A 27,839-nucleotide genomic window follows, 5' to 3' on the forward strand; every position below is an offset into this window, starting at 1 on the left:
ACACACATTTTGAGAATGCATCTTCCTCCATCAAAAACGGTCCATCTACTACTGTACAGTTGCGTGTTCTTCCTCTTTCAAAGCTCCATTAGCGCCCAACAAAATCCCATCTTGAACATCTGTGACTCTCCAGGCAATTACACCAATGGTAGCGCATACGAAACCAATCTCAAATTCCTCCTCTCATCTCTAACCATCAATGCTTCATCTTCCAACGGCTACTACAATACCTCCTCTGGTGCAGATCCCGACCGGGTGTATGGCCTCGCCCAATGCCGGGGCGATATTTCATCCGGTTCCTGCAGAGAATGCTTAAACACTTCAATGGTCGAGATTGTCCGACGGTGTGCAAACAAGAAGCAAGCAGTAATAAGATTCGACTACTGCCTCCTACGTTACTCCGACCAACGCTTCTTCTCCCAACTTCAAAATGGTGTCATTGTTTATGTATGGAATGTGCAAAACGCATCGGACCCAGTTCTTTTTAATCAACGGTTGGGTGTGCTGATGCAAAATCTATCCACTACAGCTGCAAATGAGCCGTCTGCATCCAAGTTTGCAACCGACTCCATTAATTTTTCCGACTTCTCAAACATATATGGATTGGTTCAGTGTGTTAGAGATCTATCGAACAGCGATTGCTACTCATGTTTGCAATCGATGGTTGGCCGGATTCCGACGTGTTGTAGTGGAAAAATAGGAGGGCAGGTTTTGTCTGTGAGTTGTAATATAAGGTATGAGATAACTTCCTTCTTTCTATCTTCGCCACGGCCGCCCCCACCACCAGTTGAAGCTCTTCCTCCTCCTGCTCTTGCTCCACCACCACACGATGAGGATTCAAATTCCACTAATACATCTAATACTGATGGTAAGATTAGTTTCTTCTATTCCATCCAATTGCTTAGACTGCAAAAAATTAGTTTCACCCACTCATAAAGTGGGCCACCACAGCATTTTTATCATATTAGCAGCTATCCATTGTTTTGTTCGTTTTGGCGTACTTAATGAGTGAATGAGGCTGATTTTAATACTAGGATGTCATCATGCTGGCCCCATCTGTTGAACTTGTTGGATGTCACCTAAACATGACAGTTTGGAATTTATCCTGCTCATCATCCATCTCTGTTTTTTATTATATATATATATATATATATATATATATATATATATATATATATATATATATATATATATATATATATATATATTCTTGCCAAAGATGCAGCATCCTGATCATGCATCTGGTTGGATGTAAGCATTCCTCATTTTAATTTCCATTGCAAAATACTAATGGCCCACCTGTACGCATGCGAATTCTGTACATCATCAGTTGCATACAATCGATAAAACACCCTAACTATGATGGGCCACCGTTTTGTGTGTGGGGCCGCTGTAATGTTTGTGAAAAATCCAACCCTTCCATCTGCTTTGCCACATCATGTTAGGACATGATGCCGAAAATGAAGTAGATAAAAATTCAAGTGCGCCACACGATAGAAAACAGTGGAGATTGAATGTCCTGCGTTGAAACATTCATTAGGCATCAGATGTTTGGGAGCAGGCTAATATTTCTGTGGTTTCAGTTCATCCCAGTAGCAATTACCTTATCAACGGTATGAATAGAAAATAAATCCCTTTTTCCTATGTTCATGTCCAGCATATGATAGGTGAGGCCCATTCCTTTTTGTTGGGGCCCAACCGAATGGCTATAAATCCCTTTTTCTATCAATAGAAAAGAAACATCGTTATGTTTAAAAAAATAAAAATTAAAAATTAAAAAAATTAAAAAAATAAATAAAAGCCTAGGTAGATCCCAGAGATATTTTAAATTTCTACATTTCTGTCTTCTTACCACCTTGTGGCTCACTCCAGTTTTGAATCCGCCTCATTTTTGGAATATCCCCGCCCGTCTCTAGCTGGAAACGGACTAGGGCTCTAGGGGACAATATGATGCATGGGTATTATTCAGAACAATCATCCATTTTTGCCATATTTTTCTAGGATACAAGCACCAAAATGAGGCAGATTCAAGGCTAGAGTGGCCCACACCACAACAAGCAACAGCAGCAGTGATAATGACACCCACCATTGAAACTTCCCTTGGGCTACTATGATGGTTAATTGGGAAATATCCTTTTCGCAAGGTCACATAGATGTAAATGAGTGGAAAAACACAAATATCAACGTGATCCAAAACTTTTATGGCCCCCAAAAGGGTAGTGTTTAATCTCCCATATAGTGGTATGCTTAAGCCTTGGAGCTCCCTGATTTTGGGCTACCCTAAAATGGTATGGCAAAATGCATGGATAGTATGGATAAAACCCATACATCATGGTGGCCCCTTGGAACCCTAGTCCATTCCTAGAACTGGCTGCGATAGCGTCCCTCAGTTTCGGGCCCATGTCATCCTATCATGATATGGAAAAAGGATGGATGGGAGTGAATTTCAAACAAACATTGCAGTAGGCCCCACTTGGCTTCCTGTCTCTGGAAATCATTAGAAAGGCTTTAGCAGGCAATCCAGGTCCGGCTACATCCCAGGAAAACACAGATAGAATGCCAATTACAAACTTTTGTTTGTGCCCAAAATGGTGTGTCTATACCCTCCGACCCATTTATCATGGGAAAATCACAAGGATGTTGGGATATGGAGTTTGAAAAGCTATTTAAATAAAATAAATTTAAATTAAGAAAAAGAGAAAACTTATTAGTTTATAGAAGTCAAGGCGTGACATGAGTCACTCGGCTTGAAATCGAATTTGCTCCCCTTGGACAGCGTCCCAAGTGCAACAGGTTTCAACAGCAATCGACCTCCAGGATACAACAACTATGACCCGGTTCCAGTAGTGCACTCATTATACATGGGCTCGAACCACTTTATAGTCTTAACCTGAATTAGAAAACACTTAAACCGTACTTTTAATATAAAACAAACTTTTTCTTACTTTTTTTAAAATAGATGAGAGAAAGTCTATTTATAGACTTTGTGAAGACACCCTTTCACAAAGGGTTGTGACTATTGGGTTTAAACACAGGTGGTGCGACCCTTAGGCTTCAAAAGACACAACTTTTCAAAACAAAAATTGAAAGGATATAACCTTTCAGTGAAAAGACACATCCGTAGGGCACATGCACACCTATGTCCATAGCCATGGTTCGTCCCAACAGATATTTTGAAACACTAAATTATTTTAAAATAATTTAAAATATAACAATCCCCCACATGTTTCAAAATTTTTAACATTTCGGGTTAAGATGGAAGAGTTGTGTAATGATGCCGGTGTCACCATAGACTTGAACCGACATTAGAATAAACATGACAGGTGTACAGGAATCATGTGACACCATAGTCTTGAACCTGATTCCTTTTGATGTAGATCGCAAGTACATGCCACTCACATAACTTTTCCGTTACAAGTGATTCTGCGGTTCGGTGCGTTTCGGTCATACGCCATTACCTGGATTTCATGAGTGCTCTAGAGAATTCGCCTAGATTCTCATAAGAAGCGGCCTCTACCTCCACACCCATATAGGTGAATTCTATCAAATATACGCAGCAATTGGGTACATTACCAAATATATGGCTATGGATTCATTAAGAGTTCAAAAACTCATCCTTCTTCATTGCTGCTCGCACTGTACACCATAAAAGGAGTTTATTTACATCAGTGCAATCGTCTAACTCGTGTCTTGTTGTTTACCCATTGAACCTATCTAATAGGATCTCTACTCGTATAGGTTGGGTTGCCAAAACTGGTAGCTCATATATTAGGCTCAACCCCATTCCCTTCGATGTATCATTGACTAATCTTTTAGATAATCACTTGGTCAGAGGATTTATGACCCGTAAGCCTTTTACCTCCACTCATCATTACTCTGTCAGCCTTACTTCTCATATGAGTTTGGCCATGTCTTTGTCCCATTGTGGCTAATCATCCTTTTAGATCAGCTAGGGATCATCGTATTGGCAAGCTATTGCCTCACCAACTAGCTACTCATAAATGAGCCTCTGCCTAGGCTGATTCCTCATTTTGCTCCTCAATTAAGTCTTCGGTAATCAGCCGCATCCTCTTTGACTATTCATATTTCAAGTCAATGCATACATTTCTAACCTCACAGAGTCAATAATTATGACTCTATCAAGCAACAAATACTGAGTATCACTTTTATTATGATAGTTGTCGTATCACCGGCTCTAAATACAACTAATTTTCTTAGCTTTGAATATACTTCTACAATTCAAGCAACTTCATTACCCCTCCATTCAACTAACTGGTGAATCAACCTTATTGTATCTACAATATAAAGAGGTTGTAGTAATCTGTCATGCATAGACATATGACAACTAAAATAGAGTATAACTTTCATGTAATCATATCGCAACATCATCATGTTATCATATGTTCCCTAACACATGAAAGGATATTTGACAACTGAATATACAGGAGAAATGTCCAAGTTCATTATCAAGTATCTTGATTGACGGACTGAACAATGGGCTCCATAAGTGCATAAGTTTGCCCATTAGATACATTTTTTTATGGTAAAACAAAACAGTTTATTACATAAACTTATAGTCTCATATGAATATCAATCTCAAATGTCCAAATCTATCCTCCAATGATAATAAAATAAGCCTAAAAATCTCATTGATCCAACAATCATCTTATGAATTCAAACCGTTACCAATATTCTTTCTACCATTCATTTGATAGTTACCAATTTGATCATAAAATATGTAATATGTTTAATTACAGACGTCTTGTCTCAAAGACCTATACATCAACGTAAAATATATGCATATTGATTCATAACATTCAACATATAGTTTCCTTAGTGCAAATCTTCAATTTTATATATGTCAACCCATTTATCAAATACTTATTGACTAAACTTATATTTCATGGGTTAAGTAATTTATCTAAATGCATCCAAGTGCACCCCCATAATTTCATATTTAGCCTCGATAGATATATCTATGGCCCACCTGATAAATCCATTAACCAATAGTTAGGAGAAATCTTTCGGAAGAACTATCTTATGAATTGACTAGATCTAACAGGTGTTCTAAGTTGGCACATGATCGGACGAAAATAACATTTCCTTCGCCTTTCTAAGCAGGTAATATTGTATATAAAGTATTGTGAGCGATGTCAAAAGTGAATGTAACTTGTCTCATAAATTAGGCACGTCTGTTATTGGATCCAATATTCTATATTATTTTCTACATAATAAAATGTAAGTCAGAATTAACATTGAATTAATATACATTTACTACTAGTCCATTTGATAAACTCAAGTTACCCATTGTTTCATGGTAAGTGAAACTCAAGAGAGACAAACATTCATATAATGTGAGTTATCAAGTACTTAAAATTCATAAAAGTAATATATATGTGAGATCTAAACCTTTCATCTATTGGGCCTGCAAAAGGTAATATTTTAAGAATACACCAGCCCAATCATCTCACATAGGCCAATATAATATTTGTATGGATCTATAACTTTGGAACATTGTAGTGCATTTAAGTATATAACCTCCACAATTTCAAATCTTTATAAATGGGATGTTTTCCACATATATACAATTTCTAAGTGTCTATATATCAAGTGTCGCATATTGTCTAATGTTTTATATTATAATAGGAAGACTATATTTTGTACATGTGATACAAGGATACAAGATTCAAACATATTAATCATAAATCCTCATAGGATGGATCAAAGGCCACAAGATACATGCAATGATACAAAATGAATAATGTGCGTTATATATAGATATACAGTGATAAGTGAGCCCATGATTTGATAGACTTGGCTATTGATCTGATCAAGTTCAATAGCATACTTATTTATTCCTTATGTGCACTCATTATCATAAAGATCTTTTTACCAATAGTTAGTATACGTTATAACTTAAGTTTTAGGTCACTATAAATAAAAAGAATGACCTACTAATGAACTACTCATGTTACAAACATGTGTGTAGTGACGCCTTAGTATGTAATCGTGCATTCTATTGCATTTGTAAGATCAATATATATCAATACCGATATTCATTTTATGCACCTCAATCACATAAAAATCAACTCCTTAACATGCACTTGATCAAAATGATATGTTATATCTGTTCAAGCACCAGTGATATAGTATGCTCTATTTTTTCACAATTCAGACCATGCACTCTTGTGCTACTCACCATCAGTCGCCATCAAATATCTTTCCAAAATCTCCTATTATAAAGTAGACAGTAAACCATCCACTTACAGTCTATAAGTTGGACATGTAAGATTGCCGAATAGAAGAATATTTTGGTGACACATTATACATGGTCCGACACATTAACTGAATAGTCTTGATCATCAAAATTGGGCCTAGATTAGATTATTCAAAGACATATATCATAAAGAATTATGATTGCATGTGTATGAAACACAGTGATCTGTTAAAGTATTAAAAAGTTGCCTAGAAGAGGAAACTCATAAGAGTATAAACTCATGAGTAATTAGGATAGATGATTCTAACCGTTCACTTCATTTCCGCTGAAATGATTAGAATATCAGTTCATTATTACTTTTTTTACACCCTTTGGATTTGAGCCATTTTCACCTATTTATTTATTTATTTAATGAGTTTGTCCAAGAAATCTCATTATTGAGACATTCAAGTCTTTCCATATTTGGCGATTTTGTTCCATGTAAGGTCCATCAGATCAATGGACTAGATCAAGGGTCATTAGAATGCCGTTTGCTCTCATGCAACATGTCAAATTCATATAGAACTGTTAAAACCACTAGATGCTCCTTGTTAGAACCCTTAAGGGTTGCACCAACTTGAAAATGATAGAAAGACATATAATTAATAACTACATTTCCCAATATTAAGAATTTTATTTCTGACACGTACGTGATGGATTTAGATCCATCAACCGGTTGACTGTACAATGAATATTACCTATCCGCATGTGAGTAACTAGCAGACTTATGAGATAGTGACCACACCATCGACCTATCGGGCCCTTTTTAGAAGATACTTTGGAAGATTACATTTTTAAGTTTCATTTACATTTTTCTTTCCAAAGTTTTTTTTTTTTTTTTTTAAACCATGTATGGTGGTCTACAAAGAAGAATTCCTAATATGATGGGAATCTCAACACAAAATCTCATTTTGAAATGCATTTTGGGTTAATTTTTATTATACATGGATATTGAGATTAGTGTATATCCTACTCAGTATGGTTCAACAGTTTGATTTATTTTCATATGAAGATTACATTGGCTCAAGCTGTGAGAAAATAAATCGCAAATTTTGAGATCTAAAAAGAAATGCTCCTTAATGTCATATCATGATTTTGAAAAAATCTACTAAATACAGGCTTTCTTATGAGTGAACAGGGCCTGACATTATCCAAGAGGTAGGCACTAAAGATTTTTTGAATTTTACATGTGTGTGATAAAATGACATGTCTCTGGGACATAAAAACTATATGTAGGTTATAACTTTAGTACCTAAGATAGCCTTAGCCCGACCTATCTGACAACTTGAGGATCATACTTTGTGCTAACGAGGGTTACAACGAACTCAGCCAATTGTTTAGGAATCCAGGCCTCTTATATGTTGAATCATAGTTTAATCATTCTCATTTATAGATATCAAGATCTAAAGTGCTCTAATCATTCTCGATCGATGCATACGTTCACTTTTGTACATGTGGTCCAAAGAACTTACATAACAACTATCTACAAGATCATGGCCACTAGGTTAGATATGACAACTCTAGATTATATGAGTCATGGCCCACAAATTGGGTTGGTGTGGTTTCATTTTGGGATATTTCAACAAAATAGATGCAACCGTAATTTTTAAATAGTTTTTCAAACAAAATTCGATTTCAAGATTGTTGGGATATGGAGTTTGAAAAACTATTTAAATAAAATAAATTTAAATTAAGAAAAAGAGAAAACTTATCAGTTTATAGAAGTCGAGGCGTGACATAAGTCACTCGGCTTGAAATCGAATTTGCTCCCCTTGGATAGCGTCCCAAGTGCAACAGGTTTCCAGAGCAATCGACCTCCAGGATACAACGACTATGACCCGGTCTCAGCGGTGCACTCAATGTACACGGGCTCAAACCACTTTGTAGACTTAACCCGAACTAGAAAACACTTAAACCGTACTTTTAATATAAAACAAACTTTTTCTTACTTTTTTAAAAAAAGATGGGAGAAAATCTATTTATAGACTTTGTGAAGACACTCTTTCACAAAGGATTGTGACTATTGGATTTAAACCCAAGTGGTGCGACCCTTAGGCTTCAAAAGACACAACTTTTCAAAACAAAAATTGAAAGAATATAACCTTCTAGTGAAAAGACACATCTGTAGGGCACATGCGCACCTATGTCCATAGCCATGGTCCATCCCAGCAGATATTTTGAAACACTAAATTATTTTAAAATAATTTAAAATACAACAAAGGATTAATATACACCTCAAAAATCATTTCCATCCAATAGTCATGCTGGCCACAGCGTGTGTACTTCATTGGTTTTTATCTGTTGTTTTGCACTGTTACCCATGGTGCAGCCAACTAAAGTTTTGGCTCAGTCTGATTTTTGGAATGTGAGGTCAACATGAGAAAACTCAGCCATTGGACGCGGATTTCTTGCCAAAGCCTTTTGGCAGGCGCAAGGATGCAGGTTGGGCCCCACCTAGATGTTTTTAGGAAATCCACACTGTCCATCCGTTTTGAGAGCTCATTTCCAGATATGAGACTAAAAATAAGTTGGATCCAAAACTCAAGTGGGTCACACGAGATGGAAAATTTGGAAAAGAAATTCTTACTGTTGAAACCTTCCTGAGCTCCACCTTGATTTTTATAATTATATGTCATCCAAACCGTTTATAAACTCATTACTACTGGGATGAAGTGAAAATACCGAAAAAAATTTCCTTAAAAAAATTTATGGCCCAAAGAATGTTTCAACAATTCACACTGAATACTCACTGTTTCCTCTCGTGTGACCTGTTTAAGTTTTGGATGCACATAATTTTTGGTGGCAGGTCCTTAAATGATCTATAAAAGAAGATGAACGGGTGGATTTCTCACAAACATCTCGTTGGGCCCCACCCTGCATCCTTGCGCAGGAACTTCCTGCGAAAGGCTTTCAGGAAATCCGTGTACATTTGGTAATGGATTCGGTTCCCGCTTGGACGGAAACGGATTGGCTACTCCCCCTGCCACGTGCCCCGTGGCTGATGGTGGGTGCTCTATGGGACCCTACATGATGTGTGTGTTTCATCCATTCCGTTGATCCATTTTTAAAGATCATTTTAGTGCTTCAACCCAAACATTATACGGATCTAAGTCTCAGGTGGACCACACCATAGAAAACAATAATGATTGGATATCTACCATTAAAATCCTCCTAAGGCCCACTGTACTGTTTATTTGACATCCAATCTTTTTATTAGGTCATACAGGCCCAGATGAAGGGAAAAACCAAAGATCAGCTTGATCCAAAACTTTTATAGCCCCCAAAAGGTTTTTAATGGTCGACGCTCATTCAACACTGTTTCCTGTAATGTGGGCCACGTGAGATTTCATATAGCTAATTTTTTGTCCCATGCGATAAATTGATCTGAAAAAATAGATGGACGGCATGGATGAAACACATTCATCATGGTAGGGCCCACAGAGCACCGATCACCAGCCATTGGCTGGTACCAGGGGGAGTAGCCAATCCGTTCCCGCGGGCACCATTTTACGGTGAACAGCATAAAGAGGTTGGCAGCCTCGTTCCCTGCACTTCGCCACCTGCTTGCTTACGTATTCCTAAGGAGTATCTGAGCTGTTTGCCAGAGAATCGAATTGCGTGGTGACTTCCTTGGTGTGTTGACGTCACCACGTTCTGTAAGCCCCACTACGGCGCATGTGTTATATCCACCGTCCTTCCATGGGCAAGATAAATTTACAACATGAGCCTAAAAATGAGGCGGATCCAAAGTTCAAGTGGACCACACTACCGAAAAAATAGTGGGGGCAACGTTCCCCACAGTCCAAGGGCCACCATTGTTTATTTGCCATCCAAGCATGTTAATAAGGTCTCACACGCACTTGAACGAAGGACAAACACAAATATCAACTTATTCTAAAACTTTTGTGGCCCAAGAAGTTTTTAATATTAGGCATTCAATCCATTCAATCTTCCATGGTTATTTTGATCATTTTTTTTTTTTTTTTTTTTGACTAAGTTTATGAAAAAAAAGTATTATAACATATTTGCAAAATAATAAGTATAAATGATTAATAGGTTGATAACTATAATTATAACGTAAAAAATTTATTATAATTTCCTATTGAATTTTTTACTTCTATTATTATTCATCCTGCTTTGGCATGTTGAAGATTATTAAAGACAAGAGGGGACGTGGTGCGAAAAACAGTGGCCGGATGAAAGCCTACCTAGCTTGACTCCACTTATCCTCACACTGTCTTCCACACGGCATACTTTTCTGCTGATCCAGATCGTATAGTCATCTACAACAGCTATGGATTGGTAATAGGATGAGAACTTAACAGTGATTAGACAATCCTAGTCATTTTGTCATTGATTTTTTATATTATATTTTAATGGTTAAGATTGTCTGATCAACTATACTGACCCTTATAATTAAGTCTCTGTTTGGATGCTGACCACCATCATCATTCCCATTTATAATTAACAGTAAAAGATAACTGCACTCTTATGACTATACCCGCATCTCTCGCGTGGCAAATAACTCAGAGGTTGGATGTGGGTCAGATGATGTCCGATTTGTACTCTTGAGTCCAGATCCTCTCCTTGCCAAAAATAAAAAAAAATTCTATTTTCCTACATTTTGATTAGTCTACATCATTACCATCGTTATCAATACTATTGCGTTAAATGCAATAAGTGATTATATGGTCCAATTATATTGTAACTAACAAGTTTTTTCTTTTTGTGTCAAGCAAAGGATCCGGATTCCTCTTACAGATAAAGAATCTAAAATTGCCTAAGCCTGACATTGTTCAATGACAAATATTATCACCGAAATGTTGGATACACACACACACACACACAAATAACTAAAATACCTGATAAAATAACAAATATACCAAAATATAAAAAAACTAATTTTCGTAAAATAATTTGTTGTTATCAAGTTTCAAGTCCTAAAGCATTCAAATGAAAATTTACTGATTTGACAAAAGATGAAGTCAATTAAGAATGATGGCCACCATATCAACCTCATCATCAATGCCAATATCAGTCAACAACATAGGGTTTAGCCTATCTTATGTTAGAATTTAATATTTTTGTTAACAATATATTTAGCGAAGTAAAAATAAAAATAAAAATAAAAATTCCCTTCCATAGTCGAAGGCGTATATGGATATTGTAATATTTGTATGCACCCACCTTAAAATCCAGTAACAGGATATTCATGTAAACATAGATAAATTTTTATTTTTCTTTTGAAACATGTAAAAATCCCATATCTATATCAGACTTTCTCATTTTTGTTATGTTGGATAATCAGATAAATGGATATCCTTTGCTAGCCCTAGCTCTGGCACATACGTGCAGCATCCAAGCACTCATCATGCAGTCCCCACTATAGATGCCTTGTGTCATAAAATCAGGCAAACACTATCATCAACCATTCCATGCCTATAGGTAAGGGATGGACAATAGAGAGACCCATTGTCCACAATCAGTGCATGGACATACCATAGCTGCTGATCAGATGGGCCTGATTTAAGTAATCTTCATGTTGGAGGCATCTAACGAGTGGCTTCATGAATCTCTCACACATGCTAAGATTCCACCTGTGAGATGCCAGAGCCTAGAAAATGAACTGAGCATTCCTCTCTATTCCCTAATAATTTGTTTCAATAAGAAGCTAATTAGATATAATGGGTTATAACAAAAATGTTTTTTATGTTTAATTTTTTGGCAGGAAATGATAACAGAACGAGAACAGTTCTGGCCATTGCCATCCCCGTGGTTTTGACATTTGTTGCAGTCACTGCCATCTGCGCTTGCATACTGAGGAGGAAGGCATTCAAGAGGAAAATTGGTAAGTAACTTCAGATCAATGGAAGTTTAGTGATTTTTCTTAAAAGATGAAACTGCCATAACTTTAAGCATTATCAGGGAGTAGAATACCTTATTTTATGATGAATTATCTGACTCTTTGATCAAAGTGAATCTTGAGAGTTTTGAGAAATCAGAAGTGGGTCCTGCATTAAAGACCATCTATATTAATGATCCAAGCTTTTCCAATCAATGAATATTGATCCATTTTAATGCCATTGAACAAGTAGTTAGGATTGTTCAGTGAAAATGATTCTTTCGAGTCATTACCAATCAAAGGTGTATTCACCTGACGTATTGTTCCTTTTTACAAAACCAAATAAAACAAGAGGACATGCATCCACTGCAAACAGGGAGCAATGTACAGCTAGAAAAGCTCACAAGAAAAATCCAAGCCATCCTCGACCTAATTGAGATTACCATTACTTAGAAAATAGGAGCAATGTACAGCTACCCAGTAGTCCCACTGCTGACCGTCCGAGTTCTTCATGCCCATCAACCGGACCATCAAGCAGTTCTACCAACAAGCCCACCAGAAAAGGCAAACTGCAACCCTGCTAGTAGCCAACACCTGAGCAGAACATGTTGCCTTCCCCTGACTGAAAGAGGGACAACAGCCCAAGCCATAGCCTAACAACTGACGTGATAGGATTCGGAGCTGCAGCACAAAACTAAATGTCGAAACAGCTCAGAAGCTCTGAACCAGTTCACCAATCCACCAAAACTCAGATTATATAGACAGACGACGCTCGAACCGACACAGAGAAAGTCATGATCATGAGGAACCTTAGGACCAGGAGACTGCATAGCAAGGTGGAGCTAAGCCATTACAGCAGCTAACTGTGAGCAATAGCCCAAAATAAAGCAGAGCAGACGGCTCTTCCCCTACTGCCAGTATGACAGCGGCAGCAAGGAGCAGAGAACTGCCCAGATCTTCAAGTTCTATGCTGCGGATATTTTTGGGATAATTTTGGCCAAACAAGTATAAATATAGTACAATTATATATATATATATAAAATTTAATGGCAGTTATACCCTAAAAATAGTCAAATAATTTCTTTATTCACTTGGTCAAAGAGTCAACCAAGTAATGAATTAAAACAAGGAAAATACCATTTATTATAAATTCTAGATTATTTAGTTTAATCCTAGTTTTAACGGAGCGTCCATTTGATCCATTTCGGTGTGTTGCCTCATGTTCAGCATAGAACCCAAAAATCAAGACAGTCCAAAACTCAGCTAGGCCACACCCCACAAAAGAGGTATGATGGACACTGCACCATTAGTCAGGTGTGGCGCGGCCCTGTTCCTCAATAAGGTGGGACTAGGGAGCATGTGTAAGGAATGACGGTAGGGTTCTGGGCTGTTTTGTTGCTTTTGGGTATATGATAAGCAGACCTCACTATTCTTTTGGGGTCTGGGGTCTGTCCCAATGTAAGTGTTTGCTAAAGTTATAGAAACCAAATAATAAAGCTTTCTCAGAAAAAAAAAAAAAAAAAAAGGAAAAAAAGAAAAAAAAGAAAAGAAAAAAAAAGAAAGATGCTGCAGTGAAATGAAAATAAAAAATAAAAATCATGTTGTTATGAAACTTTGGTGGGCCATGCACACCAGGTTTTAGGTGTGATTTAGTGTGGCTCACCTGAGTTTTGGATCAATGCATATGTAAATCCAGTACAGATGTTTCAGCATTAAGCTTAACATACAAATTGACGCATAGGGACCAATGTAATGTTTGTGACATCAAATCTGCCTATCATTTCTGCTGCTCCTTTTCTCCTTGGCACGTCCAATTGATCCAAAACTCAACTCAAGTGGGCCACATGATAGGAAACAGTTGGGATAGGGATATCCACCATTAAAAACCACCAAGACTGTATGTGGGGTCCATTGTGTTTTGTGTATTCAATCTAGTCCATTCAAAAGGCGCATCTAATACGGGATGAATTGGCAGCCAAACAATCAAGCCACTCCAAAACCCAGGTAGCCTACATGATTTTAGAGATTTTAGGCAGGATTTTACATGGTATGCCCCACCAGAGTTTTGGATCGATATCAGTTTTGGAAGCCAGAACAGGAGGGGCCACACATGATGGATGGACTGGATGTCATTAAAGTAGCACAAAGGCCACTGGACATCAATTTGCATGTGAAGCAGCTTAACTTGGAATCTTATATATTGGACCTGCCTTCATTTTTTATTTTTCTTAGAAAGGTTTGTGCTATTTCGCAGATCGCCAAGATGACGATGAGATACCAAATGTGAATTCCCTGTTATTTGATTTGGATACGCTAAGAGCGGCAACAGATGACTTCTCTGATGCAAATAAACTTGGGGAAGGCGGATTTGGTCCTGTTTACAAGGTAATACATAGAATGTCTTCAAAGGCATGCCATTTTCTTTCTTGAACAATGTTGCTATTGATAGAATTAGGGACTAAATTGTGGAAATTGAGGAGATGAATTCGAGAATGTTGTAACGTATCCCAGATTGATGATGGGTAGATGTGCGACAACGGTGGATGATGGCCTAAGACAGATGCACAGATAAACAAAAGAGATTTAAGGTTAAGGATAAGAGGCATTGGACTGATATCATGATAGAATTAGAGACTACATGTTGGAAACTTTAGGTGTATTTCATTATGAACAATCCATTATATGTACAAGGAGAGAGACTTCAGAGAGATGCAATATTTTAACAGCTAAATAAAATCTACACAGCTGTACATGTCTCTATCCTCTTAACAGCTACCAGTTTTTGCAGGGTGTGTTTTGATTCATCATTGAATTAAATTACAATTTTTATTCTACACAGCTGTACATGTCTCTATCCTCTAACAGCTGCCAGTTTTTGCTGGGTGTGTTTTGATTCATCATTGAATTAAATTACAATTTTTTTTCTAATAAAGTGGCCATCACCAGATTGTAACATGTTGGGGGTCTATAGTACAATCTTGATTGGGTTATTTTCAAGTAAGACTTGAAAGGAATTTAAATGCAGTTTGAAGACTACTATGATACACCACTAACATATGCAGTTCCACTTGAGATTTGATTCACTTGTTCATCATATTATAAAGCATGCACTTGCCTTAACATGGTTTTTAAGTTGTCTATAAATTAATTTCTGTAGGGAAAGCTATCTGACGGCCAAGACATAGCAGTGAAAAGGCTTTCAAGAAGATCCTCTCAGGGATTAGAAGAGCTCAAAAATGAGGTAGGATTGGTGGCAAAACTTCAGCACAGGAACCTAGTAAGGCTATTTGGCTGCTGCTTAGAAGGGGAAGAGATGATGCTTGTTTATGAATATTTGCCTAATACCAGCCTTGATACCTTTCTATTTGGTTTGTTCTCTTCCTTTCTCTCTCTTTAAATTCGTTGAAAGAGCTATTCAAACTGACATCATGATTTTATACCACTTAATTTAATATTCTTAGATTATTATCTATATTGATTATTCATTTTATTCAATCGGACAGATCCAATCAAACATGTACAACTCGACTGGGAAACACGGTACAAAATCATCACAGGGATCGCTCGAGGACTTCTCTATCTACATGAAGATTCTCGACTAAGGATTATTCATCGAGATATGAAAGCCAGCAATATTTTGTTAGATTCTGAAATGAATGCCAAAATTTCAGACTTTGGTTTGGCGAAGCTTTTTGGAGGGGACGAAACTCAGGGAAGCACAAGTCAAATTGCAGGGACTTGGTAAGTTGAAGATGTTCAATTCCTTTCTCATTTTAATCTTGGACAATAACCATTGGAGTGGAATTTAAAAGGCATTCATAGAATGGATTGTTTTATGTCCTTAGCATGAATTTAAAAATAACAACAGTTGGACTGGAATGAATGCAGTGGATATATGGCACCAGAATATATCACGCATGGGCAGTTTTCAACTAAATCAGATGTTTTTAGCTTCGGCGTTTTAGTTCTTGAGATTGTAGCTGGGCGAAGAAATGCAGGCTTTCCTGAGTCTGGACCTTCTGTGGACCTTCTAAGCTATGTAAGTGTGATTTTACATTGTAATTTTCTTTAGTGTGCACAATTAGAGGTTTGCTAATCCCATAAGGATACAAACTGCCTCGACTTGCACACAAATCTAAATCTGCAGATATGCCACATGTGTGGAGCATCTACGGTGTCAATTCAGTGGCCCAGACCATGTACATTTGCTGGACTAAACATATAAAGGTCCAACATTTATGTAATAAATGGCCAGTGAAATCAAGAAGGTTTTAGCTACCCATTTTCTGTAGTGTTTCCCATTGGATGAGTAGACTAGCCTGTTTGTTGGGCCAAGGCCTCTACATGTAAGGTCCACTTGATGCACTATTCTTATATTCCACCTATGCACCATGTTGGGACATGTGGAAGAATGTAAGAAAGGCTATGAACATGGTAGATTAACCAGCCTCATCTAATTATATGCATTAAGCTGAAGATTCATTAAATAAATGGGTTTTCAACAGACATGGCAACATTGGACCAGAGGAACTGCATTAGAGTTGGTGGATCCGGCGCTTGGCAACCACTACCCTACACGTGATGTCTTACGATGCATTCATCTGGGATTGCTCTGCGTGCACGATGAACCAGCTGAAAGGCTCCCCATGTCAACAGTTGTACTCATGCTCAATAGCTACTCTATAACCCTCCCAGTTCCTTCCCCACCAGCATTCTTTGTTGAGAGCAGAACTAGGACAGATGTTCTTGCAGGTGATTCTAACATACCAGCAAGCGAATGTGAAGAACCCACGAATTGCTTCCCAGCAAATGAATCTGAGCCACCTACAAATAATTCAGTAAAATATTCCACAAATGAGTTGACGATTACTGAATTAGATCCTCGGTAGGGATTAATGCACTCAATAACATGGGTGGGTTTGTAAATTAGGCAAAGAATAGTTTATATTTTGTTTGAGAAATAACAATTTGTTTCTATTTTCACTTTCCTTAGGTGAATGCTTGGAACTTTCTGTATTTGCATTGAGCAGGATTGTCGTTGTCTCAAATGGTCCTTCTAGGTGTACAAAGGAGCTCATTTGCCATTTACCTAGTTAAATCTGCACTTCCCATACAAAAACTGTTTTAATAGCTGCAATCACCATTTTCACCTTTTCACGAATGTTACCTTACTTTAATGTATCTTTGGGTTAAACTGATATATATATATATATATATATATATATATATATATATATATATATATATATCAATTATGTTCGAGATGAAGAAGATTTTACAGGAATTACATTTGGAGCAGGCCCTCAACAATAAAAGAGGAGCCTACCTATCATATAATTAGAACCTATAAATGGGAAGTAACAGATGGGTGTTGTTGCTGGTATCCAATATGGCCCAGGCCAGTTCGGTCCAGCACGAATTCCCCTCTGATATGAAATGGGAGCTCTGAAACTTGCACGAAGATTTTATCCTCTTGGCTGATGCTTCGCAGCCATGCCAGGCCATCCGCCACCCTGTTTTGCCTCCCAAGGAATGTGCAGGATAGAGACCGATATCCTGCTCTGAATGGAATTAAAACTCCCTTTCCAGTAGACGATGTTCCTAGGTGTCCGTGTTGTTTCAGATAGAAGGTCCACGACCGATTGAGAGTCACTCTCCACTTCAATCCAATTGAGACCATGAGCCGGACATAAGTTCAGCCCAACTACCACTGCCTTAGTTTCTGCCTGAAAATTAGATCCTTCCCCATAACCTTTGCGGAAAGCAAATATAAGATCACCTTTATCATTGTGACAGATACGTCCACTTCCGAAAGGCCCCGGATTCCTGCTGGAGGATCCATCAACATTCAGCTTCACCCACTGAAATAAATTATGAATGAGTCATTGTGTCATTTACAACTCTTTACCAAGCTACTTTTCTATGTTGAATTTATGGAGGGAATGCGTGAAGGTTGTTTTTTATCCTTTGATGATAATTTGGAGAGCCATTGTGAGTCGAGGATTCACTTATGCCGTCTAAAGGTGGATCCCACATGTAGGTGTGTATGGACAAGAAAGAAACATAAAGTAGAAGTATGTGGGAAATGGGATCTCTCTCTCTCTCTACACTCTCTCTCACTAAGTGACGCCAGGGGATTTTGTGGAGGGGGTCCAAAGCTCTCTCCCTCTTTCTAGTCTCTTAGGGCTAGTTATTTTCTAGAATAGGATCTATATAAGGAGAAAACTAGGGTTACTGCACACTATACAGTGCTCTGCTACCCTATAGATTTCTATTGATTCTATTGTTAAGGAAAATATTAACGTCTTATCCATGCATGTATTCAGGATCAAATCCTTTTATTGTCATAGCTATCCAACAAAAATTTACATCCTATGTTGATCAAATAGTAGACCACTAGATCTAGGCCATTAGATCGTCGTTGAGTGCGATTAAAATGATTTTAATGGTTAAAACAAAACTTCAATGGTTGAAAATCTTAAAAAAGTCAATTAAAATATTTTGATTATAAGACTCAATGGTAAAATAACTTGATGAGTCTTTAATTTTATAGATCTAGCCATAAACATGTCGCTAAGTAAACCTTGTGAATTCCTTATTGACTTGTGAAAAGATCAACATCCCCTAATGAATGTACCTAGCGACACGACTTTTAGTTGCTTGCCTCATAAGAGATCTATATCCATCCAATCAGGATCGTGAGCCCTATACATCCTCAAGTTAAAGGATTAATCAACTTTCTACAGAACATCAAGTCTAATTATAACATAAACTAATGGACTGCTAGGCTAGTGACTTGATGTTAATTCACTAATGTAAGTACCCGTAGATCTAACAAGATCATTTGTCCATGGCACACTCAACTCCCATGTGGGGCCAGAGCAAAGGCATACCAACATTGGATTGGCCCCAGTAATGGAAATGCTCATCGTAATCCAAGTAAATCCCCTCATACAGTATGGTCATCCATTTCATGATATGATCATCATATGTCTGTCATAGGACTTATAATGTTCATCGTATAATAGGGTATCCAGATGCATTGACCATAACTCTCCTCAGTCAGTGCCCATTATATCCAATCTAGAGTTCCCAAGAACATCTTATAGCAATCATTCATCAGATAACCCATATCTATATGTGTTTAAGATGACACATTGGCTACGGCATAATATTCTATCCAACATGAACACTTGGTCATCATGATCTGTGGTTGAGATTATCCCTATCACATCCACATAGCCAGGGGATTAAGTCTCACATTGGTTTTCTAGGGAACAACTCTAATGCTTGCACTCAGCTAAAAAGCTACTGCAACATTTGAGCTAGGCTCAAATGGTCTTTCCACCAAATGGCATCTCTTGGAGTGTTAATCTATTCTTTGTCTCTAACATACGAGACCCATGGCATTGCTAGATTGACCTATCTTGTGTACGAGCAACTATCATTAGTCTTTCTATTCAGATCGATGATCTTGATACTTTGAAGATGAAGGACCATACATCAGGAAAGGTGGACTCATTTCACCTCAATTTCATAAATTGCAATAGATTGTACAGCCATTCAGGCGAGTCCTAACAAAAAGATTTCGGACCTCGCCTATCATATACCAAAATTCTCTCACTAAGCTCTGTTCGAAATTGACTAAAAAGACTATCACTGATATCAACATCAACACCGAATCAGAAGGAGGATGTCATTGACTCACAGGCTAGTGGTAAAGGACTCATCCTATCTGCCACAGACGATGAATGGAGCGAAAAGGCTAAGCTCCAGATCTGATTGTCCTCATGCTCCCTAACCCAGCATTGTCTAGTGCTAAAGATCTCCTAATTCTTCTCGGGAAGTCCGCTCGGTATCTGAAGAATCTATTGCGCACCTATTGCTGGCCAACCTAGCCAAGCATCCGCCACCAAGTTACCCTCTCGGAAAATGTGCTAAAAAATGAGGTTAAGGGGGCATCTCTTTTGATGGATGGCTCCCATCCTATACCAGATGTTCCATGGACTGGGGGCTAAAGGATCTCTGGCTGCATCCGCTATAAGCTTGGAATCGAACTCAACAACAATGTTTGGAAGGCCCAAATTGCAACAAATGTCTATGCCATCAAGCATAGCCTACGCTTCTGCAATCGTGTTTGTTGAATAGTGCTATTTTATACCATGTATTGGATAGTTTATTCTACTTTTACCTATTAATCACGATTTTTCCAGGGATGTAATTAATGACATGTGCCAAACCATAGCTTGGCATGTATCTTGTTCCCAAATTAATGAAAGCCAAGGTCCAAAGCTCTCTCTCTCTCTCTCTCTCTCTCTCTCTCTCTCTCTCTCTCTCTTAGGGCTCATTATTTTCTAGAATAGGATCTATATAAGGAGAAAACTGGGATTTTTGGACACTATATAGTGCTCTGCTATCCTATATATTTCTATGGATGCTACTATTAATGAAAGTATAAACCACTTATTCATGCATGTACTCATGATCAAATTGTTTTACTCTCATGGCTATCCCTCAAATGTTTATATCCCACACTAATCGAATAATGGACCACCAAATCTAGGCCATTAGATCATCGTCAAGTATGATTAAAATGGTTTCATAATTAAAACAAATCTTCAATGGCTGAAAACCTTCAAAAAGTCATTTAAAATCTTTTGATTACTAGGCTTAATGGCAAAATAACTTGATGAGTCTTTGATCATATAGATCTAACCATAAACATGTCAGTAAGTAAATCTTGTGAATTCCTTATTGGCTCATGAAAAAATCAACAGACCCTAGAGAATGTACCTAATTATGCCCAATTTTAGTTACTAACCTCATAAAGAGATCCATATCCATCTAATTAGGATTGTGACCCCTACACGTTCTCAAGTTAAAGATTAATCAACTTTCTATACAACATCAAGTGTAATTATAACATAGACTAATAGGCTCCAAGACTACTGACTTGATCTTAATTCACTAATGTAAGTGTCCATATCTCTAACAAGATCACTTGTCCATGGAAAACTCAATTCCCATGTGGAGTCAGAGCAAAGGCATACCAACATTCGGTTAGCCCAATAGTGGAGGTTGCTCATCGTAATCCAGCTCAATTCCCTTACACGGGATGGTCATCCATTTCATGATATGAAGACCAGAAGATTGCCCTAGAACCAACAATGTTCATGGTATAATAAGTTACCCAAATCCATGAGCCACAACTCTCCTCGGTCGATAACCATTATATCCAATATAGAGTTCCTAAGAACATATAAGAAGAGTCATTTGTCACATAACCCATATCTATACATGTTAAAACAACACATTAGCTAAGGCATAATATTCTATCCACCATGGACACTTGGTCATCATGATCTATGGTTTTTTTATTTTTTATTTTTTTTATTTTTTATTTTTTATTTTTTTTAAAGAAAGGTGGGAACACACCACCTAATTTTTATTGAATTAGAAAGGATTTTCAACCATTCGGGTGGGCCTATTCATAGGCCACACCTATCATATAAGTGAAGCCATAACCAAAATCTATGCCTATATATCCAACCCTCCGACCTTCAGAGACAGAGAGAACAAATGAAACTATCCAACAACCCAACCACTGCTACCGCTACTAAGAACTTCAAGATAGAGAAAGATAGCTGCACAAACTTGCTGCAATTTAACCAACCATGTACCAATGGGATGGCCCCATCAATCAGAAGTTGCTTGAGCTAAAAACAACAGTCATCCCATCTTGACTATACCCAGACCCACCCGATCTAAGAAGAGAATTCCCTGAATAGATAGAGGAAGTTTCGGAAGAAGATTGAAAAAGTTAGTGTTGTTGGGATTCACTTCCTAATCTGGCTAGCCCATTCACCACTTCATTCGCTTCTTTAGGCAAAAAAGAAATCCTCAAACTAACCTTTCATATATGAAACTCTGCCCTAAATGTATTAGAAGAGCCACTCCGGGATGCTATCCTAGCTGAGAAACCCCACCAAGATCTTGGAATCACTTTTCATAACGATTCGCGAGAATCCTCTAGCAACAACCATGGAAAGGCTAACAACGCCCTAGCTTTGGCCTTGGAGTTTGAGCAAAACCCATAACTTAAGGAGAAGGCAAAGAGAAATTCTTAACCACTTATTTTGCAAATTACCCCGTCTCCTAATTGACTGGGGTTCCCTCGAGTTGAGCCATCCACATTTAACTTCACCTAGCCCTCGTCTAGCCTAATCCACCTGACTATTGATGGCCCCTTGCCATGTTGGGGGCCTTAGTTAACTTCTAAGGCCTGAAGTGTTAGCTGGAACAAAAGACTATCAGGCTTTGGATAAGGAAACGACGGCTAATGAGGTGACTACAATGAAGCACCCTGGAGGTAGTGCGGTTCCCATTCACCGACCTCCCATCACCCAAGCTATTGCTCCCATCCATCGTACAAAATCCCTCCTCTATGATATATTTCAACACCAGCTGGGACAACCAATTGATAATAGAAATATACAGCAAGAGTCCCTTCAGACCCAATATGTCCTTCACACGCATTCCTTGGAGAGCTGACAAAATATCCCCTATCACCCAAGCTTCTAGAGGGCCCAAACCTGACCAATTAATAGTTAAGAAGCGAAACTCTCTGAGGCCAATCAATCACCTAGAATGGTTATCCAAAAGGGGGAATAGGTTTCTAATCTCGTTCTAGAAAGGGGAGACTAGGGAGGAAGTCAAAATGGTTGTTAAGTTATTGAAATCTGCAGCATACTTGGTCCGAATGAAAGGCACCAAAATATTGGACGGGGCATTGAATCTGGTAGACCATGTGAGCTTTATCCTGAGACTCTTCATGATTTCTTTGACCTTTCTGCTACCTAACCCACTTTTTGACTTCGGCATTGACATCCTTTTCCAGCTCAGCCAATGAAATTTCTTGCAGCCTGCCTCCCATCCCCATAGAGAATCAGTGAACAACTTCTCCAGTGAAGCCAGGACAGAAGTCGGTAAGTCTGTAGTAGCTAGCATATGAATTAGGATGCTTGATAAAACATGATTGGCGAGGGTCAGCCTACCCACTTGAGAAAGGAGTTTTCCAAACCAACCCTCTAATTTCTGCTGCAATTTCCTGACTAGTGGCTGGAAATATACTGTTTTAGTACGACATTTAAAAACTGGCACACCCAAGTAGACAAATGGGGCCGAAGACCTTTGAATGCCAATTAGTTTCTTCATCCTTCTAATTCTACCCTTTGACAGCTTGGAGATTATGGTTGAGCTTATCCTTGTCACATCCACATAGCTAGTGGATTAAGGCTCACATTGGTTTTTTTAGGGAACAAATCTGACACTCATGCTTAGCCACAAAGTTATTGCAACATTTGTGCTAGGCTCAAGTGGTCTTACCACTAGATGGCGGGTCATAGAGTGTTGATCTCTTCTTTGTCTCTGACATGTGAGACCTATGGCATTGCTAGACCAACCTAGATTATGTACGTCCAACTATCATTTGCCTTTCCACCCGGATCAATGATCTTGATACTTTGAAGATGAAGGACCATATATTAGGGTTAATAATGCTATTTTGTACCATGTAGCTAGATAGTTTATTCCACTGCTACCTATTCATCAAGAGTTTCCCAAGGATGTAATTAATGGCATGTGCTAAACCATAGCTTGGTTTGTATCTTGTTCCTAAATTAACGAAAACCACTCAGCGTGAATTATGCTCCTAATGAAATGACGGGTGTCGTGCTATAACTGTAGGTGATGAGCATGACACGACGAAATGGATCCCATGTTGCAATTGGTGGTGAGCATGGAGTGAGCAAATACCTCATTTTGTGCTTAGTAGTAAACCTGGAGCAAGACCATGGATCCACGTTGACATTGACAATTAGCATGGATTGGGTGGCCTCATACTCACCTTCAGCTTGGGCAACACCATATATTCTTCCTCTCTAACGTGGATGGTTCACATAAATCATCGTATTACGTATTACCTAAAAGTTTGATGCCAAGACATCCTAAAATTTTGCAATCATGATGTGAATGAACTAAGCCTATCATTGATGAGTAAATTTGGAGCCTAGGATAGGTTGTTTTGAAGTTGGAATTCAAAATTTTAAATCAGTAGATTAACTTATTTTTCTTCAAAAAGTGGTTAATGTCATTGTGGCCCAGTAATTGAGTTGAAGTTCTCATTGTGAACATTTGCAGACAATTGATGAAGATGAGGGGAAATGGGTTTCAATGCTTCCCTCTTATAAAGTCTTTTATGATAGGATGCATGATGGTTTTTGGGAATTCATTTTCTCTATATCTTTTATATGATGCATGATTAGTCAATGGGCAATGCAACTGAAAAGGGATATTAAGATCAAGATCCTGAAAATAATAATATTTACCTTGTTGACAAGTTACAAAAAAGTAAAAATATGGGTCAAATAATAATATTTACCTCTCACCCATGTAAGCATTTCACGGAGGCGCAAGATCAAAATGGCTAGTGAGGTGGGTCATGCTGTAAAACAATCTGATTTGAACATCAGGTTGCCTACATGAGTGTCTTTAATGTCGACCATTATTTGTAAGTTTCTTTTAGTTGTCCAATATTGCTTTCATAATGTGTGTATCCAACCTCACATTGACTGAAGTTTCTCAAAAAACGCGGTGTGACTTCCTTGAAAAATTGGACTTTAAACACAAGCACCAGGCTGCTACATGTACGATGTTGAGTCTGCACTATGCTGGGTTGCATTTGGGATTTATCCTAAGAATTGTACTTAACTATTGGTTGTCTTCTTACAAAGAAAAGGAAAGTGCGTCTGCTGGCGTCCAAGCTTGCAGGATTCACCTGGTGTCCAAGTGCGTCTCCCGCAAAGGAAGCATAGATCAGCAGCCCTTAGGGGAGTCCCCTGATCATCTCTTTCTCTCCAAAAATTGACGTATGGATGAACTTGACGAGGTCGATCATCATATTCGTTAAGGTTAACTACTTCAAATCCACAAAGCTTCTCTGGATTCCTCACAGAGACTTCTCAAATCCACAAGGAAAATTTGAAACTAGAAATAATTCTAGAAATTTGAAATAAATTTATTGATAATTGATAGATGAAATAAACGAGTCTAAAACCCTTTAAATAGGGATACCAAGCTTTGAAGAAGTTTCGGAAATAAACTACAACTAAAACTCCCTAAAATTCGTAACTTACTATAAATAGTAAATTTACTATTTATAATAAGTGTCTTATAGAGGTGGGCATCGAGCCGAGTCGAGTCGAGGTGGGCCAAGCTTGGCTCAGCTTGTTCATGCTATACTTGAGTTCGAGTTCGAGCTCGGCCTCAAGCTCAACATTGAAGTTTAGCTTATTTGCCAAATCTGTCGAGTCGAGTTCGAGTCGAGCTAGTGGTTTGAGTCAAGTCGAGCTCGAGCTCCAGAGAAATTTTCCGGTGACTGTTAGAGGTTTAACAGGGATTTCTAACAACTGCCAAAGGCTTAAAAACTAGATCCAGTGACTATTGATGGTTCCGAATGTATTTCTGGCGACTGTTGGAGACTCTGGAGACAAATCCGACAAGTGTAAATGATCCTAAATGAATTTCTGGCAGCTACTGAGGCCCATAAGGGTTTTCAGCGAGTGTTGTAGGTCCACAAGACAGATCCAACAATTGTCAAGGGCTTGAAAGCCTAGATCTGGTCCTTGAACGCTAGATCCGATAGATCTCTTTGTCAAAAACATCAATATGGACTGTTGCTTTAGACTGCTCGTTAGGAGGCCACCAGTTCCAAATTTATAGAGTAATGTCCATCTCACTGGGCTTGTGCTCCATTGTGGACAATAGACTCAAACGACGCCTGAAAACGGACTATCTACACCGTCCAGCTGGCACTTGTAAAACGCAACTCTCCCAAGTAATAATCTGAAATCTTAATTTTTAAAACAATTAGCCCTGCCACTTAGGGCAACAAACTATGACATTCCGATTGTTAGATTTCACCCAAACTTACACCGTAGGTCAAAGATATTTCCTCGCCCTTGTCCACCAAATCTGACCCTTAATCGAAGGATGGTGACTGTTGATCGCAAATCGGACCCTTGCGATCAATCCCCGCATCCGTTTGCCACCAAAATTTGGACAGCCCCTTAACAAACCATGGGGCACCTATCCCATAATTTAGATGGGCCAAGGGGCCACCAGGGTTGCCCCGAAAACTATAAGTGGGCCCCCAAAGGGTCACTTAAGGAAGTTATATTGGCACCCAGGGCCAATTGAACAAAAGTCCAACCTATATAAAGCCTTCAAACCCCTCTCTCCCTTACTCCCACGAAAATTTCCAGCAAAGGGAGAGAGAGAGAGAGAGTAGAGAGAAGAGAGAGAGTGAGAGAGAGAGAGAGAGGGATGGTGTGAGTGATAGGGGAGCTAGGAAATTGGAATTTTCACACTCTGACCTCCATCATTCGCTAGAAACCACAGCCCTACCGCCCTAGAGGTGAGGTGTGACTGATTTAAGATAACAAATTCGAGCTCTCCTCCATTTTTCTTAAGCTGGGGTGACATGCATACGCCTTGACATGAAATTCATGTGACACAAGGCCTCGGTACGTCAAGTTTGCGGACCCGACACTGCTAAAGCAACTGCAAGAGCTTCTGGTCGACAATAGGTGCAGACCATTACCTCTAGGTGGCCGATTATTGTGCCTAGCGTAAATCATAGTAATTTTGTGTGGAAACCCTATGTGCATGTTGTTGATTTCTCTGTGTTTGTTGATTTAGAATTCATGCCTAGAATTTCCCTAAAATTGGGAAAGGAATTCAAATCCCGAGGTTCCTTGACGTGTAAACTGCTGAACTATTGGTCAATTCATGGAATTGCATGTGTAATTCCTTAGATTCCATTGCATGCAATTGATGTGTGTGGATTAAGTGTATTGCTGCCCATGTTGTTGAAATTCTGAAATATGTTGAACCTAATTTCCCAATGTTGCTGATTTCGTAAGCTAGATTTCGTCACAAGCAATTGATATGTGTGAATTACGTGTATTGTTATCCACACTATTGAAATTTTGGAATATGCTAATCTTTAGCCGAAATTGTCCTTGAATTTGTTAATGTACACTACACACTTGCGCACATGCATCTAGTAGACTCGACATGGGGGAATTACTACCCACACCTCACCATGGAAGGTGAATGCCACATATAGCTAGTTCACTACGCCAAAATAGTGAAAAAAGGACGGTCTAAAACCATCTTAAATGACCAAAAAGGACGGTCATGGACCGTCGCCTGGGCCGTCATATTTTGACGTGTCGTATTACTTAAAGGACGGTTGAAAACTATCGTTCTTATTGACGAAAAAAGGACGGTCATGAACCGTCCTTAAAAAGGATGGTCATGGACCGTCTCTTATGAGCCTTCAAAGGACGGTTATAGACCGTCCTTAAAAAGGACTGCTATGAACTGTCTCTTATGAGCCTTCAAAGGACGGTCACGGACCATCCTTAAAAAGGACTGCTACGAACTGTCTCTTATGAGCCTTCAAAGGACGGTCATGGACCGTCTTTTAAAAGGACGGCCATGGACCATCCTTAAAAAGGACTGCTATGAACAGTCTCTTATGAGCCTTCAAAGGACGGTTATGGACCATCCTTTAAAAGGACGACCATGGACCGTCCTTAAAAAGGACTGCTATGAACCGTCTCTTATAAGCCTTCAAAGGACAGTCATGGACCGTCCTTTAAAGGGACTGCTATCGTA

General features: G+C 38.5%; 1 protein-coding gene across 1 annotated transcript; it reads left to right on the forward strand.

Moving 5' to 3' along the window:
• Nucleotides 1-17,186, forward strand: LOC131221552 (cysteine-rich receptor-like protein kinase 10). Its single transcript, XM_058216836.1, has 7 exons — nucleotides 1-868; nucleotides 11,985-12,104; nucleotides 14,353-14,483; nucleotides 15,256-15,466; nucleotides 15,602-15,839; nucleotides 15,987-16,137; nucleotides 16,604-17,186. The coding sequence occupies exons 1-7, from the start codon at nucleotides 16-18 to the stop codon at nucleotides 16,985-16,987; spliced, it is 2,088 nt and encodes a 695-aa protein (XP_058072819.1). The 5' UTR covers nucleotides 1-15; the 3' UTR covers nucleotides 16,988-17,186.
• Nucleotides 17,187-27,839: the final 10,653 nt, after the last annotated feature.

Source organism: Magnolia sinica, chromosome 12 (assembly GCF_029962835.1).
Source record: "Magnolia sinica isolate HGM2019 chromosome 12, MsV1, whole genome shotgun sequence".
Lineage (NCBI taxonomy): Eukaryota > Viridiplantae > Streptophyta > Magnoliopsida > Magnoliales > Magnoliaceae > Magnolia > Magnolia sinica.

Coding starts and splice junctions, on each gene's coding strand:
- LOC131221552 (XM_058216836.1), top strand. CDS start 16: ATGCATCTTCCTCCATCAAAAACGGTCCATCTACTACTGTACAGTTGC. Junction 869..11,984: donor TAATACATCTAATACTGATG/GTAAGATTAGTT, acceptor ATTTTTTGGCAG/GAAATGATAACAGAACGAGA. Junction 14,484..15,255: donor GATTTGGTCCTGTTTACAAG/GTAATACATAGA, acceptor TAATTTCTGTAG/GGAAAGCTATCTGACGGCCA.